The sequence below is a fragment of the Leuciscus leuciscus genome (genome assembly GCF_965113295.1).
Source record: "Leuciscus leuciscus genome assembly, chromosome: 4".
NCBI lineage: Eukaryota > Metazoa > Chordata > Actinopteri > Cypriniformes > Leuciscidae > Leuciscus > Leuciscus leuciscus.
In genome coordinates this window covers 53,476,205-53,494,135 of record NC_138728.1, presented here as the reverse complement: position 1 = coordinate 53,494,135, position 17,931 = coordinate 53,476,205, and the positions used below count along the sequence as shown (strand labels likewise).

General features: G+C 38.4%; 1 protein-coding gene across 1 annotated transcript; it reads right to left on the bottom strand.

The window, feature by feature from the left end:
* Positions 1-10,481: 10,481 nt before the first annotated feature.
* Positions 10,482-11,590, bottom strand: LOC309496454 (uncharacterized protein; the record flags this gene model as incomplete). Its single annotated transcript, XM_082166444.1, has 5 exons — positions 11,500-11,590; positions 11,293-11,398; positions 10,941-11,046; positions 10,727-10,791; positions 10,482-10,577 (listed from the first exon to the last, which is right to left on the bottom strand). The coding sequence occupies exons 1-5, from the start codon at positions 11,583-11,585 to the stop codon at positions 10,482-10,484; spliced, it is 459 nt and encodes a 152-aa protein (XP_082022570.1). The 5' UTR covers positions 11,586-11,590.
* Between the last annotated feature and the right edge of the window lie 6,341 nt (positions 11,591-17,931).

Sequence of the window (17,931 nt, the reverse complement as noted above, 5' to 3'; positions counted from 1 at the left end):
CCCCAGTGCTGAAATCAAATAAACCAGGTGGTCAAATGATTGTGTATGTGTTCAAGAGAAATCATGATGTCCAATATCTGCATCTGCTCTCTGTGAAGGATGATGTGAAACTTTACCTCTGATAGGACTCCTCAGAGCTTCCCTGCATGCACGCCGTCCTCAGATGCCCAGGAAGAGTGCACGGAGCCTTCTTGCAGTGAGGGCAGAGGAAGAAAACAGAATGCTCAGAAATGCAGTACGAATAAAGCAAGACTTCGCAGTGAGTGAGTGTGAAAACCAGGCTATTATAGTGTGAGTTAAACAAGGTAATGATACTGAATACCGCAGCTAGGAAAAATGGAATAGGACTCCGGTTCTATTTTGTGGGTTTCTGGAACCCGGGGGCATTCGTAATGCGCCGCTAGAGGTGAAATTCTTGGACCGGCGCAAGACGGACGAGAGCGAAAGCGTAATTTATGGTGTTTATATGTTTAAAGCACTGCCCTTACATTTTTTGGTTGAGACCAGGATAAAACTCTCCACAGGTGATGCATTCTTACCCTGGTCTCACCAAAGAGGGCAGATTTGCTGCTGACTCATAGGCCTGGCTCTCTCTTCAACATGATCACATTTACTTCAGTGATAGGGTAATATACTGTATAACCTAGATTCAGGCCTTTCACTGAAGACCAAAATTGTTCATTTTGAAACTTGTGGCGCCTGTCAGAGTACTGTTCAGTTAGGCCTAAATTTGCCTCCTTCCAGAGGCCCGCTGTCAAGCACATTGGTCACCAGCTGCCAGGTTGTGGGCCTGGGCTTTCAGTATAGAGGTACAACTAAGCTTTAAATGTGTGTATCACATATATTTGAAAATGCTGGGCAGAAATACATACCGCTGACCTCTGACCCCAGCAGGCGGACAGGCACTTTCAATCAAGCCCAAACACATTAATTTAGCCCAAAGGGACAGCTAATAATAATCATTACAATATACCCAATTCAGGCAGTAATCTCAGTGCTCCAAAATTTTGTCCAAATATTAACCAGGCTGTTCAGGCCAGGAGACTCAGATTTTCAATTGTGATGCATCAAATTGTAGCCCTGAATCACCACTTTCCATCAAGCCCAAACACATTAATTTAGCCCAAAGGGACAGATAATAATAATCATTACAATATACCCAATTTAGGCAGTATTCTCAGCGCTCCAACAAATCCACTGACAATGTGTTCATCTAATCCATTACAAATAATTTACAAAAGTTTGTGTCTCTTGTTTTGGAGTTTTCTGCTGAAGGAAGTAGTGATTATGCCATGTCACATGCATATCTTTTCATATCTCCAGTAGAACCCCACCCCAAAGTGGATAGATCCCCAGGTAATTGTCCAAAAGGACACTTTTGACACAGGATTACATCTGGACAATAATAAGGATTTTCACCACTCTGATGTTCTTCATTTACCAAGATAGCCATGACATCACAGATCTTTCTGAAAAGTTTGGAAAATGGAGAGCCACCAGTAATTGTTTTTGCTGAATTTTCATCCATCTCCCACTTTTCTGACACATCTTCTGTTCTGTCCTAAAGAATAGCATCTTCAGTGAGACCCTCCAAGTTTTTAAGACTCTCTGTGACATTTTTACTGACATGTCTTGCAGAATGGTCTAAAAATGGCAAGGGCATCATCTAGAATAACCGTGTTTTGCATCCTGGCAAAAACATATATTGCCACATTTTTCAGCCCTTTATCACCTGTCTTCCTTTGAAAAGCTGAAGACACCGCTTTAATGTATATTATTGATTTATGAATGATTGTTTAACTGTTTAGTAATGCTTAACTAATGATGCATAATGTAAAGTTATTATAAAGTGTTACTAAAGAAGTGTAAGTGTAAAACTTACAGTATATCATACAGTTTTGTCAGATAAGCTTACCTGGGTTACCTCACCACATAAGTTACCTGGGATTTATGTCAAAGACCTAGATAAGTGACTATGATGCATTTAACCAACAATAATTGAAGGAAAAAAATGACAGACAAAATTTTCACACAGCAAACAAGTTTTATTATAAAGCCAAATCACACACACAATAATTACTTTTATTTATTTATTAAGAACTTAATAATATTACTTTAATATTACGATTATTAAACAAACTAATAAAAATATGATATAGATAGTATTTAAATAAAATAAAGATTTTAGAAAAAATGAAAAAAATAAATTAAACACTGGTCAATCAGGGGCAGGGAAGGGAAAGGGGGAGCAAAAATTCTTTATTTTTTTCCCCCGTCTCTTTTTATGGCCCTCTTCACCTTCTCTGCGACTTTCTTCTGCTTGGCCATTTTTTTTAACCTGTTCGGTCTTTATGGGGGAAATGCGACGCGGTCTTAATTTTCGTCTTATTGACTGTAAAGGTGTAACCAAAACAATTGGGGTTTTTTTGGGAGAGGGGACTGGTCTTTGAAGAGGGGACTGGTCTTCCTCCGCTGAGCCTTCTCTACTTTCTCCTGGTGCGTCACCTTTTGATAGGTCCTCTTCACCCTTCCAAAGAAAATACATGGTGAAGGATTGATCATCATTGTGCCAATAAATACAGTATTATAGACTTATAGAGTGGCTGATGTGTCCCCCGAGGCTTCTTCTGATGCCTCCCAATAAAAGCATATAATGTAATGATTAAACTTGACAACTTTTGCAACTTTTTTATTAACAAATTTTATTATGAATTAGAAGAAAATACAACTGTACAAAACTATTTACAAGCAACATAAAGATGAAAAAACTTAAACAAGTAAAGAATAAATTATTAAATGAGTAATAAAAAAAAGCTAAAAAAAAAAACACTATTTGGAATGGCCTATTCGTCCAGCCATTAAAAGGCCAGGGCCTCTCCTTTGAAGGAATGTCTCCTGACTCCATAATCATATTTGATTTGAGTCCCCACACTAATGTCCCTGTTAGCCTTGAACAGGATGACATCCTGGTCCTGCCCATGTACATTCATTTTGCAGTGGAATGGCTTGAGGTTAGGGTTCTTCCGAGAATGGTTGATCATTCTTCCAAAAGTTTTTGTGTGAGGGTGGCACAAGCAGGGGGAGGTCTGTGCATCTATGCATAGTTCTTTTCCATCGGATTAAAAAAATACACATATCCATGCTCATTGTGCTGGCTCTCCACATTGGCCCTCCCTTCCGCAGCTGTGACTACCTTGCCATGGTAGTCACAAAGGATATCGTCTTTGGCAAAGTGTCGGGTTGCGACGACCCCTATAATAAAGAGAACATTACATTTTTTAGTTCGTGAAAAAACATTACATGTAGTTCATTGTTGTTGAAATGTACATTTTAAATTATTGTTTTTTTCTGCGCTGACAAGAAAAATGAAATGTTTTCTTACCTAGACATTCCGGTGCGCCAAAATCCTTTATGGCCAGCCCTGTTCAGGTCTGCTCGGACACACACCGAATGACAAAATCGTCACTTTCCAGAACTTTATTTGGGGCTGGTTTCCATAGGCGCACGATGTCCTCCGGCCTCGGGCAGTTCACCTTCCAACCCTCCTGGGCAATTAATCATGCCACCTTTGCTGCGGACGGCTTGCAGAGTTTGTAGTATGCTGAAATACAGAATGAAATAAATGTACTCATGTGATTCACTTGTCACTGTAAATAAATGGCCTAGTTTGTGTTGAGTCAATGCGTGTCAATGCTGTACTGATGGATTCAGAGACTTACACAGCAGCTGTTTCTCGCACCGGGCGTACTGGGTGGCCCTCCACTTGTCGTAGAAGATCCGGTCTTCTGGGAAACCGGACTCCATCCTTTTCTTTTTGGATGGCGGCACACCCTCCAGCGACACCGGAAATCTGTCTACGACCACCAGAAAGTCTCTCCGCGGTCCTCCAGCTGCGCCACGTGTATCCAATGATGTCTCGTCCGCAGACCTGCTGTGTAAGTGAGGAATACAAGGTTTATAATATGCACAAAAAATATGAATGAAAACTTGCTAATTTGCTCTGAAAAATATGTGCTGTGATGAGTTATGTCTTGTTTGGATGAAGAGACATACCTGGCCAATGATTCCAGCAGCAGAGCTGCGTCCGCGACATCCTGGAGCTGGAAAACACCAGCGCTGGCACCCATGTAGTGAAGAAGGGCCCCCTTTTGTTCAGCTGGGAGGTTCTTGGCAGCTGTTTCCAGAGCCCTCCTCACATACTGGCTGGTAAAGGGGGCCATCTTATACCTGCAGAAAGAAAATGGAAAAGGAAATGTTAATTGAGGAGTGACTGACAAAATGTGGATCCATTAACACACATGCACATGAATCTGTGTATGTACTTACAATTCATGGAGGCGGTTCATGTCCCGTGATACACTGTGAACTGAGTTGCCGTCAAGAGGAAACAAAAAAACTGTTGGTTTCTTTCTGAGGCTGCAGGTTCTCAGGCCTGATCTTTACAAAGTAAAGCTCCAAGAACTACAAAAAAAGACAAACAAGTTATTAAATGTAAAATAATGGTGGTAAGAAATCCACTGTTTGCATCAAATTAAAACTTACAGCTTCCTCCTCTTTGCTCAGAGCTATTCGCATACTTGAGGCTCTATCCCCCCGTACACCCACCACAACCCTGTCTCCCAGCTCTTTCCTGTTTACCCACTCTTCGTCCTGGAAAACATTGAAAATGTTGTAGTTACTAATGCATACATGTGCAAATATTACAGTATATCACAACTATATACTCATTAAAATATATGAACTTACTGTCAATGCTTCCATAGCTTGTGGACACTGGATGTGTTTGAAGACCAAGAGGGCTTCACAGAAATACCGGTACAAGGTCTTGTCCGTTCGTGGGCCCTCCTTGTCCATGTCCAGGTCCCTCTGGATCCTAAGGACGTCAGACTTTGCCAATCTTCAATCCCAGGAGCCAGCTGAACTCTGTTTGGATTAAACATAACAAATGAGACTTTTGAAGAATAAAACCCAAGTTGTGAAAGATTCTTCAATGTAGAACAATAAAATATATCCTTTATTATCATTTAATAAACATGTAATAAGTACACGGATTACTGCACTTACTCTGGAGGAGCAGCAGCAGCAGCAGTAGCAGTAGCAGAGGCAGGGCGAGCTTCTTCATCTTCAACTTCCTGGGGCTGGTTTTTAACAAAGAAGCCACGCCGAAGAAGCTCCTTTAACATGGCCATGCGAGAGCGTTGGTCAGGCAAGATCACACAGAGCTGGTTGTAGTCCCAGCATCTGTTGTGGCGGACCCACTCCCTGTGTGAAACCTTGGCTTTTTTGAGCTCGGCTTCTCTTTGTTCGGGCGTGCTTTTCTTCATGCACACCACCCGGTTCAGGTGAGCAGAGAGGCTGTCCTGCGGCTTGTGGCACAGCAGACAGTACAGCACATGGCGATCAGCAGACCTTTAATGGAGAATTGAAACGATATAAAATTAATTATACAAACAAAGATCTGAAAGAATGAGAAATTATTTTAAAAAAAACAATGATTTAAAATAACCTAACTATCAGGCTTGTGCACAATTCAGAATTGAATTGAGAATGATTCCTTAATTCCAATTCAATTCTTGAATTTGAATTGAATTTGAATTGATGTCAAAAACAGGATCTAGAATTACAATTCGAATTTGAATTAAAGGAAGCAGAATTGCAATTCAATAAAAATTCTAAGAAATGCATATACATATTTTAAGTGAAGTGTTTAACAATGAAGCTTTACAGTATATGTCAGATATGATTGCATTATAAATGATATTAGTTTGAACTACATGTACAGATTACATTAAAAGGATATGTTTTCCCCCAGCAATTAATGTTAAAAGCTCTAGTCACAGAACAAATAATTAAGTTTGATTTATTGTAATTGTAATTTTGTGGAACATGACGGAACATGACTCCATTTCCCAGAATGCTTTACTTTAACCAAGTATTTAAAATGGTTGCTAAACAATTTGAGGTGGACATTTGTTTGAAAGCACAATTTGATGGGCAACACTGGACTTTTTAAGTTTCAGAAGTCCCTTACAACTTCACTCTGCACCTGTTGAGAGAATCTTTAGTGTTGCAGGAAAGATATTCAGACCAGAACGGTGCAGACTCAATGAAAAAACATTTGAGGAGCTTTTGAGAATTAGATGTAACAGTGTTGCTCAGTAATTTTTTGCATTGGAATAAATGATAACTGCATTTACAACAACTTTGTGTTTGTGTGATTACTTTGAAATGAAAATTACATTGGAACAAAACTAATTAAACAACATTGAGGGGGTAATTTATTTCAAGAATTTGATCAATATCTATTTTAGAACAAAATGTATGTAGGGTTGAGGAGTAAATAGTTACGTGAAATGAAATTTCTGTTATTAAATTACAAAATTAATGTAATTGTATTTAGTTGTATTACTGAGGTAAAATGTTTAATTCAATTAGTTACTAATCAACTTAAAACGAAATTGCTTTGCATTGATAAAGTTATCCAAATAAAGTAATCCAAACCACATTTATAATGGGTAACTAATAACAGTAAGCAATAGCAATAACATTTCCAAAGTAACCTTCCTAACACTGAATGCATGCGAGACTCAACACATTCTTTCTGTTGTGTGACTGTGTGGAATTTCTTTGAATTGCCATGAATTTAATTCCACTTCCTGTCATTCCATTTCAAATTCAATTCAACGTCCTGTGGGGCGGAGTCAATTCAATTCAAATTCCAATTCATGAATTGAATGGAGGCCAATTCTGAAATTCTGAATTTTGCACAAGCCTGCTTCATACATGGTTAAGGAACACCATGGGTCAAGACAGGCTCAACAACTTGGCCATCATGTCAATTGAAAAGGACAATTTGAATGACATCAACCCTGACAGCGTTATTGACAGATTCGATCAATTAAAGCCACGTCGATACAGCCTTATGTTGCCGCCACAGAAATAGAAGACGACAAAAAATGCTTGATCAAGACAACAATAGGAGAGCAAAGATTTAGAGGGTTTGCGAGAGAAAGAATGGAGGCACGGCAGTTGGAAAGGAATGCAAAGAAGAAATAGAAGAAAGTGTGTAGGAGGAAAAGAATGGAGAGTGAAAAAGGAGCAAAAGAATGGAGATGTTTAATATGTTTACTAAATAGGTTAGATATACAGAATTTCTGTATGGTTAATAGCTTTTACATGTATATATTTATTAAATTTGGAGAAAGGAGATAAGTCTGAAAATGAGCAGGGAGGAAAAATAAGTGAGTAAAGAGGCAAGGACACAAATACACCTGTGGAGCAGGAGAGGCTGGAGGACAAGAGGAGGAGAGATGATGAGGGGAGTGAGAAAGAAGTGAAGCAGTAAGGAGTGAAGAGCAGATGAGTAAAGGGGAGCACATATGCCAGAAGTAAATGTAAGAGAATAAGATTTGCATTTAATCTTTTTTGCATCTTAAGTTTGTGATCAGAAACACTTATACTTTCTTCTTTCAGTGGAAGACATTTCCAGTGATGAGTGGAGCATGAGTAAGAGAAGAAGAGTCAGGAGAAACGTGACCAGTAGTCAAACAAATAAAGTACCGTAACATAATAATATATGGTCATGTTGTTTATCATACTGTGCTATTTCCCAAATAAATATAATATAATTTTAGTAAATATTCTTCTGTTGGCCTGATATTCGATTTAGAGTATTGAAGACCACATTTACTTGACACTGCAGCATTTGCTGTTTGCTAGTTGTCACATTCACCGTCTGTCTTCGTCCTGCTCACTACAGTTCCCAGAATCCTCCTTGTCTCCACACCTGAACTCACTCCCTCAATTACCCACCTGTTCAGCATCATCATCAGTTGCATCACCTGTCTTGTGTTTATCTGTGTCTGTATATAGTTCCCCTTGTCACTCATGTCCTTGTCGGTTATTGTTTGTACACCAGCACACTGTTTCTTGTTTGTTTTGAGTTTCTTCCAGTTAAATAAACCTTTTGTTATTTTGGTACTTCGCTTGGCTTGTCTCCTTCCTCACCCGGACCTTACACTAGTAGAGCAGCCTAAATTATTATGGCATGGATTCTGATGTAGCAAATTTGTCAGCTAAGCACAAACTAAACAGAACTGAACTCTTAAGATTAGTAATGATGTTTACACCAAATTCCAATTTTACCTATGTAGGCTAACTTAAAAAGTCAGATAATGGTTGCCTCTTTTTAGTTGCCAGGGGTGAAAATGAGTCATCCTTAACATTTTTGGTGTTTTGGATTCACTGCAGCTGGAGAACAATTAAATACAAAATAGGTTGTAGGCTCTACTGCGTGAATTTTTTTGTTTGTTTGTTTTACTGAGTAACTATCATCATTTTCCCAGATAGACAGTCTCTTTTAGTGTTAACTCAGCTTTAGTCCAATAAAAGCTGTTATTGACAGCAGGCACAGCGAACGACAGGTTTTTCACAGTGGGGGTCAAAGGGTATCAAACCCCGCCTTCTCAGAAGAAGAGCAACGCCTACTTCAACACTGCCCGTTTAGCCCCGCCCACTGATTTAAGCATTACATGAAACTCATTATAATATGCAAAACTTATCAAACTGTTATTAAATCAAAAACGAGCGTTTCAGGAGCTAGGCTCAAAACCAGGGTAGAAAACAGCCTATTAACTGATGTTTTTGAATGTAAAAACAAAGCGAACGTCATAAGTTGACCTCAGACAACAATATATTTTATTTTAAAAAGCCAGCTCATGACCCCTTTAAGTTTTAAGACCAACAAGCTCATGACAAAAGTATCTATACACCACACGATCGATCAAAACACTAAGCCTCGTCTAACGTTAGTGCTGCTGAGAGTGTGCCACCTTAAACACTGCAAACAAAACAATGTTTCCTAGCAATGGCAAACCGCGCTAAAATCTAATGAGAAAACAAAAGAAAACACTTACAATCTGCTGTGCTCTTCTGTTGCTCGACTGCTTCTTCTAAAAGTACTCGCAAACACGGTAAATATGTACTTTTACCTGGCTGTGGACACTCCTCCTGCGTGAGTCTACAGTAAACCCTGCGCTGCTGAATCTGATGCTGCGTGGAGAAGACGTGCTGACCAGAGCTGTGAGGAAAGATGTGCTTGAGGGATGTATCCACGACTTTCCCGAACTCTGACCTTTCCCGTGATCGCTATGGCAACGTAGAACAAGCCGGTAACGAACTTCCGGTTTACGTTAGCCTGAAGATACCGCTATCAGAGAGCCTCAACAAGCCCAAACAACTTGCTTGAATAATGAGGAGTAGAGTTTAGACTGGGCCCAAAAAAATCAAGCCCGACCCTACCTGAGCCCGTTGTGTCCGAGCCCGGCCCGACACATTAACTGTAATTATGAGGCCGAGCCCAATTTAGACCCAATCATTTTTAATACGTGGGCCGTTATAACCAGGGGCGGTGTTGTGCCGAATTTCGACTCCCTGCCAGAATCTGACTCCCCTCGCGTGCACGCGCAATGACGTCAACACACTAGTCGCCGAATTTCGACTCCCTTCCAGAATCTAACTCCCCCTCGCGTGCATGCGCAATGACGTCGGTGCGACTGTTGTATTTTTCGTCTGTTTGTGTTACTTAAAGGTTTTTTTTTTTTTTTTTTTTACAGGTGTTTATTATCAGTGCTTTCCAGGTAGCATTGCGAAATTGATCACTGGCATACAGGACATTATGTTTAAGTGCACTAAACTTACCAAGTCAAATATGAATATGGAATATGAATAATACCATGTGCAATAAGTTCTACTTAATTCATTTATTTAAATCAAACCCCGGAATTATTTTCCTGTCCAAAGCACAGGTGTAAGCAAATTATATAAATCATACTTCCCTCATTTTCAGGTTTGCAAACAAAGACACATGAAACTCATGTTGGTTACACCTCTTACTATGGATGCTAAAATAATTTATCTGTTTTACACTTGATATTGTATTGTGATAGGCACTTTCAGTTCATTCTGGCTGAAATTTGCCAGTATAACTGGGTGGCTAGTCATCTGAAGTGGACATAACACTTGTTGTCCGTTTGAACATTTACCTACAACTTTAAATGTATTTTATGATGGTGCACACTTTCTGTTTTCAGGATGATTAACTGCATTTCAGTGATAAAAAAAACAGAAATGCATGTAAAACGCCTATAACTGTAACATAATTCAGGAAGGAGCAAATAATAATAATAAAAACAATGAACGTAATTTCATTGCATTCACTGTTGGTCCCCCTTTTATGTACATGTGTACATAAAATATGTACATGTGTGCATAAATGTACATATTTTATGTGCATATATATTACATGTGTACAGAAAATAAAATAAAAATTATTGTATGTGCAAAGTTGGTGTCTTTTGAATTGTGGTCTCCAATGAGCTGCTCAAAAACGCATAAGTTGGAGAATAAAAAGTTAAATAGGATTACAAACTAAACAATAAAAAAGAGAGAACCTACTGCTCAGCACTTGAAAATAAATACATTTATTTAATACAAGCTGGACACAAGTAGTTGGTAACTTCCATTGATGTTTTTGCGCAGTCACAGTGGTACCACCGAGGGCACACATCACAGCCAATCTTAACATAGGGACAAAGTGAATATTAGTATGCACCACAATTATATTTTAACATCCATTATGATGAAAAAATAAATATGGTGTACTTAAAGACTACTCTTTTCAACAACAAAAAAAGGATAGAATAAAAAGTACAGTTAGAGTACCCACCCAGTCAGTGCCATTGTCAGGACTTTCTTCCTCCCCACAGAGAAAGCACAGATCTTTTAGATCATCTATGACAATGACAGGGGAGAAGAGCCAATATAATATGACACAAGGCCAAACCTCACAATTACTTTAAAAAGGCTCCTGAATAGACTACTTTAAATAGACAGTCTGAATATTTGGATTTTTTGGCAATGTGATAGTATTCCACACTTACCTGTGTTTTGTAGGAGGCAAGTAGCTATGGCCAATCTTATGGAAGTCACACTTGTTGTGCTTGTTGAAAACAGGACTGGCTTTTTGTCCAGCATACATTCAGCAAACTAAAAATAAACAATTAGAACAATTTCATTGTAATAAAGACAATCAGCTGTGTTGGTATCAAATATTGCAGACAATATACTGACATTAATTAAGAAAGAACACTATGTAAATCTTACTGTGTAACTGTCAGTGAATGGTGAATGTGGTCAGCATATTAACGCTGGAGTTTGAACTGATTTTTATGCCATTCATTATGGACTACTGTCTTTTTAATCAGTACTCTTAGCCAATTCCATAATTCTTACTTTTAGGACAAAGGCCCCACAGGAACTGCTGTCCTTTTGGTGTGGGTGTGGCAGTGTGTCACATGCCCACGTGGACACATGGATGCCTTTATCATTCATGAATGACCTGTAATCAATAGAAAAAGCTCAGACCAGAACAATTTTTTTCCATTCAACATTCATTGATAATTTGCCCCATCATCTGACTTGTTTAAAAGGTGTAATTACCTTGTCACTTCTTGGCATCTTTTAAGGTCATGTTGCCTCTCCCCAAGAGGATCCAAATACAGAACCCGCTGTTCCTTTGGGATCATAACCTTAATAATTGGAATATTACAAATGTTTTTGTTTTTTACAAAATCAACAAAAAAGTCCCACCTACTCACACATTAGATGTTGTATTATAGGTTATGGTTTAAGCTGTATATATAATATATAAAGTTTCCAAGTTGCTACCCACAATGGATTTTAGAACTATAAAATATTACCAACAAAGTCCAGTGATGACAGTCATTGATGATCCCAAATATATATTGGTACAGCTTTGGATCCATCTAAAATTTAAACAGTTGTAATCTTACATGTAGTTCTGAAATGTGTAAAAGTTACATTGAAGATTTGAGAGTGTAATTAAACAAAGAAATCCACCAACCTTCACTTTTGCCGTTTCCCCTTCCCAAATGCGCGTCATTTCAAATGAATCAATTGCTGCAGCCCTTTCTGTTGTCTCCCTATTAAATTTTTTTACTAGATAGTACATATAGGCGTTCATGACCTTACGGAAAGATTATCCATTTCAGGTAAAATAGGATAACACACAGTAATAGACAGTAAATAAATAGTATATTTTGATGATCTTTTTAATAGAAGTGGATTAATCAAAACTAACTTTAGCTGGACAATAACTTTATTCTAGAGCTGCTGTAAAGCCAAAACAATCTCGGTTACTGTAATTTCCTATTATCACTGTAAAGCTGCTTTGAAACAATTGTTAAACGCTCTATATAAATGAAGGTGACTTGACTAGATACATTTTACATTTAATGCTTTGGAACAATTTATGTGGATGCAATAAAGGCATTGCACCAAGTACAAATATGAATAGCAGACCCATGAAACAGCTAAGACTAACCTCACTTTCAATTTGTAGAGAGGGAGCAGTTTTCCGAATGTCTTCAAAGAAAATTTTAAATGGCCCCAATTTTGAGAGAAGGACATAAACATTCTTTCCTTCCCAGGCTTCTCTCACACCTATAAAATGTAAAATATAGAGAAGCATTGGTCTTCCTCTGTACATTTTATGATATTGAATATGAAAGGCAAGAGAAAACAAATGTTGGTCTTACATCATTTTGTTTTTCACTTATGGTAAGACAAACCCATATCGACAAAAAACTAATTCTACAAAAAATTAAGATGGATCTCATTTCACTATATACATACATTGGTCGATGTCAATTGTGGAGTCTGAAAATGCTGGGGCTGGTGTGGAGGCTGGAGCAACAGGAGAGGGACTTGACAGGGAGGAGCAGACAGTGGAGGCTGGAGCAACAGGAGAGGGACTTGACAGGGAGGAGCAGACAGTGGAGTCTGTGGTGACAGGAACTGCAGATGGGTTGGAAGGCTTTTGCAATCTTTGGGAAACTCTGGGTAGTTCATCAGTATGGTGCTTCAAGTGATCAATGTTAATTTTGGGGAAAGTCACACCCCTGGCATTTTCTAGATCGGCACTTTTGCCTTCCAACCAAGTGATTGTAAATGGCCCAAGGTAATTTGATTCAAGTTTCCCCCCTTTCCGTTGTTCAGCTCTGATGTTTCTCCTCCACACCTTGTCCCCAACTTTGAATGTTGTGAGGGGTTGCTTCAGTCTTTTTTTTACAGTTTCATGGCTTTTTCTAATGTTCCCCTTAACATCTGTTAAAATTTTACTTAAATTAAGACTGGACTCTGTAACCTCCTCAGTGGACACCGTGTCCTCCACAGTCTTGTCAATCTGAAAAGAAAGTTCTTATCTTGGTTATTATATTGAAACATGTAAGTGATCGTTAACATATCTGTTTAAAAAGTGAAAAAAAAAAACTCCAGTTACCCTGTAGTGCTCTGCAATTTGAGAGGGATAACGTGCCTCTCTCCCAAACATAAAAAAAAAAGGTGAGTATTTGGTTGTCATTTGAACTTTTGTTCGTAAACCAAACATGACTGCATCCAGGTGCCTGTCCCAGTCTTTTGGCTGGTCTTTCACCAGTTTGCAGAGAGCTCTGTATATAAATACAGTATATTGTTACATATGACAACCTTTCAATTTTAAAACATTTAACTTTTGCACCATGCTCTTTGATTTTATAAATTGTAAATGCGTTCTATTATAAATGCATAAATCTAAAACATTATAAATACATTGACTTAGAATGAGTCTTAGATATGCCATTCCATGTTGGAACTAAGCTGACCTCCAGTGTGCGTCCTGGGAATCAAACACATTACCTTAATACCATTCTTCATCTGCTAAACTACAGCAATGTACACAGCTGACTTATGCAGCAGCCAAAGAAGGGCAACAACCCCATTGGCAACTTTTAATTACAATCAGTATACAATATTTAAAACCCACCTCTGAATCGTTCCATTCATTCTTTCCACGAGTCCATTGGTCTGCGGGTGGTATGGGGCACAGAGGGACCTTTCAATATTCAGCACCTTGCAGACATGTGCATTGAGCTGCAATTATAAAAGAAATATGTTTAAAGGGACAAGGCCAACACTTCATGAGATCAGTGCATTTATGTAAATGTTTGCATGTAAACTAACCTCATTGACAAACTCTTTCCCTTGGTCGGTGAGTACCCTTTGAGGGGCCTCAAACTGATACACAAATTTGAGTAAACAGTCTGTGACTTCTTGCGCTTTTTTTGTTTTCAGTGGGTATGCCTGGGGCCACTTTGTAAGGTAGTCAATCATAACGCAGATGTACTGGTTTCCATTATTCGTAAGTGTGAGCTTGCCTATCAGGTCCATGCCAACCAATTCAAATGGTTGTGTAACCTAGTAAAAATGACAAGAAACCAACATTAATCCATATACCAAACTTTAGTAATATTTTGAGCATTATCAACATCATTAGGCCTACAGTTTGTCTTTTAAAATTCTCATATTTCAATATTAAATTTTCTGTTTAATCTGCATGTACATATATAGAGCTTATTTCTGTAGCTTCTTTATGCTGTATTATTCATAATTAGTTTAGGGTTGTGATAGAAAAGAAAAAAAGCATACCACAATAGGCGTGTACTCAGTCTCCTTTTTTATTGAGGATCTGCTGGCCTGGCATGGTCCACACTGCGCCACCTTGCCAAAGCATACAACATTTAAATAGTAAATAAATAAATAAAAAGAATACAAATAATGCAGTACATATGAATCCACTTCAACTGGACATCAGTAAATACATGATTAAACAGTCCTGGAATCAACATCATAACATAAAATATTAAAGTACTGTGAAGTAAACTTCTACAATATAACATACAATGATACTTTGAAAATGTCAGTAGATGCGTTACCCATGTGTCAATATCATCTGACATGCCAGGCCAATAGAATCTTCTGCTGATGGCATCTCTGGTCTTCTTTTGGCCAGTATGAGCTCCATGGCTGGCATGGAAGTCTTTGAATATTTGATCTGCCTGTTCTGCTCCACAAACAACTTTTGCTTTTAATTCAGTTGGAGTGCCTTTGTGGCGTTTGTAAAGCAGTTCACCATCTAGGAGAAAAAATCTATTTGACTTTTGTAAATTACCCTCACTGACACTAATGTGACTTACACTTCACCCGACACCTATATTACTATCAAATCAATCTTACCCTCAATGTCAAATGTGTTTGCTCTTTTTCGGAAAGTGTTTTTTTCTGTCTTTGTGAATCCATCAGGATACTTTCCAGTGCTCTTGTAATTTGTAATTTGTCTATAAATGGAAGGGTCCATGTCAATCAACGAACCAACCCAACATACACAATAGCTAAGCACACCTTATAGTATGTTGACCAGAAGGATGATCTCTCCTCCGCCCTTAAAAGCTTTCCTATTGAAGCAGATGCAGGTGCTCTTCAATTACAAAATAATCAAATAATTAAATAATCAAAATCAGAATCACTTTAATTTAATTGCCAAGTACCTTGGGTTTGCATGTACAATGAATTTGTCTTTGTGTACTAATGTTTCCAATAGTAGCAGATAATCAAGGGATGATATCAGTAATAATAAGATTAATTCAGATGAATCAGACATCTGTTAGGTAAGATAATAGAGTGAAAGATAAAGAAAAATATATAAGTACAAATAATCATATAAACAATTTAGAAGTAGTCCAGTGAAAATGCTCAGTTTCATTAAGTTGCAGTATAATTGTGTGTGTTAATGTAACACATTGGAGAGGGAGTATGGTTTTGGTAGGTGCTGCTTAAGGGCGCTTTCACACTGGCAGTTTAGTGCGGACCGGGGCACGGTTCGCATGAAAAATCGTTAATGTGAACGCTGTCATCGGACCCAGGTGCGCACTAGAGTACCGAACCCGAGACTAGCTGGAGGAGGTGGTCTGAGCTCGGTTGCTCCCGAACCGTGGTGCGGTTCGCGTTAATGTGCAAGCAACACGGACTCGGGTGCGCGCTTGTTCAGGAAGTATAGTATCCCGCGCATGCGTATCACTGTCGATATCATTGTTTGATTGCGTTTGCGATGACGTAAGATCACTGCAAACGCACCTGGGTTCGATACAATTAATTGAGTGTGAAACCAGACCAACGCTGCGGGAGGCGCCGGGAACTAGCGCACTCGGGTTCGGACCGCAGCAAACGAACCCAGTGGAAAAACGCCCTAAATCTACATAAAAGACTTGTGCTTTTCTGCAGAGGATCCTCCATGGACAAAGGTGTCATCAGAATGAGTTTCATGTGTTTTCTCTTGCAAAGCTGACATTGGAGGGGGAGTATAAATTCGGCAGGTGCTGTGTTTAAAAATTCTAGTGATTTTATGTGTGTCACTGCATAAATACATATGGTTATAATTTATGCTGCCCCCCCCCCCCTCCCCCTCCCCTCCCCTCCCCCTCCCCCCTCCCCTCCCCCTCCCCCCTCCCCCTCCCCTCCCCCTCCCCCCCTCCCCCCCTTCCTCGCAGCCATTAGATCTAATAAACAGGTTATGTTTTTATCAGTTTCACTTCCTATTTATATTCATTTGTTATTTATTAATTTGCACACACACACACACACACACACACACACACACACACACACACACACACACACACACTAAATGCAGACAGGAATTACAGGTGTGGAAACTATAGATGAACAGTCAAGGATTTTGTTTTTTACTTTTTTTATTAAATTCCAATCAAATTACAAATAATAAACATGGCAATAGTCTAACACATATGCAAATGTAGAACAAATTAAATCAACAACAAATAGTAAAAGAGCATATACAGTATAAAATAATAATAGCCTACAAGTAAAAGAAAGAGAGAAAAAAATAAAATGATATAAACAGAAAAAGGAACAGGTATGAGATCATCATATAAATAGCATAAAAGCTTCACATAGAGACCTAGTGCGTTTTGTTTTACTATTTACTGAATCCAAGTAGGCCTAGTAACTCAATATAATTTGTCATAAATCTATCTGAAATAACAAAAAGTTGGATTTTCCTTTAGCCCATTTTTGTTTATGGTATTTACCCATAATCAAACAAAGAGTAACAATAAAGGTGGGAATCTTTTTATATCAAAATAAAAAAAAGACTAAATATTATTCAGAAAAGTAAACTTTCATGCCTAAGCATTTACAAAACGAGGGGAGTCAGATTCTGGCAGGGAGTCGAAATTCGGCGACTAGTGTGTTGACGTCATTGCGCGTGCACGCGAGGGGAGTTAGATTCTAGCAGGGAGTTTTTTTTTTTATCTTTATTAAATCATTGCGATACAGAAGTAAGAACACAAAAAGAGTCATTAATACAGAGAGAGAGAGAAAAAAAACAAGAGTCGAGCCAGGGAGAGTTTCAAATAAATACATTAAAGATAGAGCATAACTGAATGGTTTTAGCAGCCTTCTTATTTTTTGAATCATGGATGGATTTAATGTACTGTTCCGTCTCCTTACCAAAAGCAAAAAAAGAAGGTTTAGAATTGCTAAATTTCGCTTTGTGAATATGATATTTCCCTAAAATGATCAATAGATTAATTAGGTATATTTCTTTCTGTTTTTTACTTTTATTATCATGGAAACCAAACAGTACATCCTTCCACAGCAAAGAAAAATCAGCAAAAAGTTTAATAGTAATATATCGGGACAAATCTTTCCAGAAAGTGATGGTGTGATTCTGGCAGGAAGTCGAAATTCGGCGACTAGTGTGTTGATGTCATTGCGCGTGCACGCGAGGGGGAGTTAGATTCTGGCAGGGAGTCGAAATTCGGCGACTAGTGTAGTGACGTCATTGCGCGTGCACGCGAGGGGAGTCAGATTCTGGCAGGGAGTCGAAATTCGGCACAACAGCGGCGCCAGATAATTTTTTAACGTGTGCTGAGGGGGTGCTATATATATATTATATATAAATACTTTTAATAAATGAGCAAAAATTGGCCACTTAATATTTAATATTCAATTATT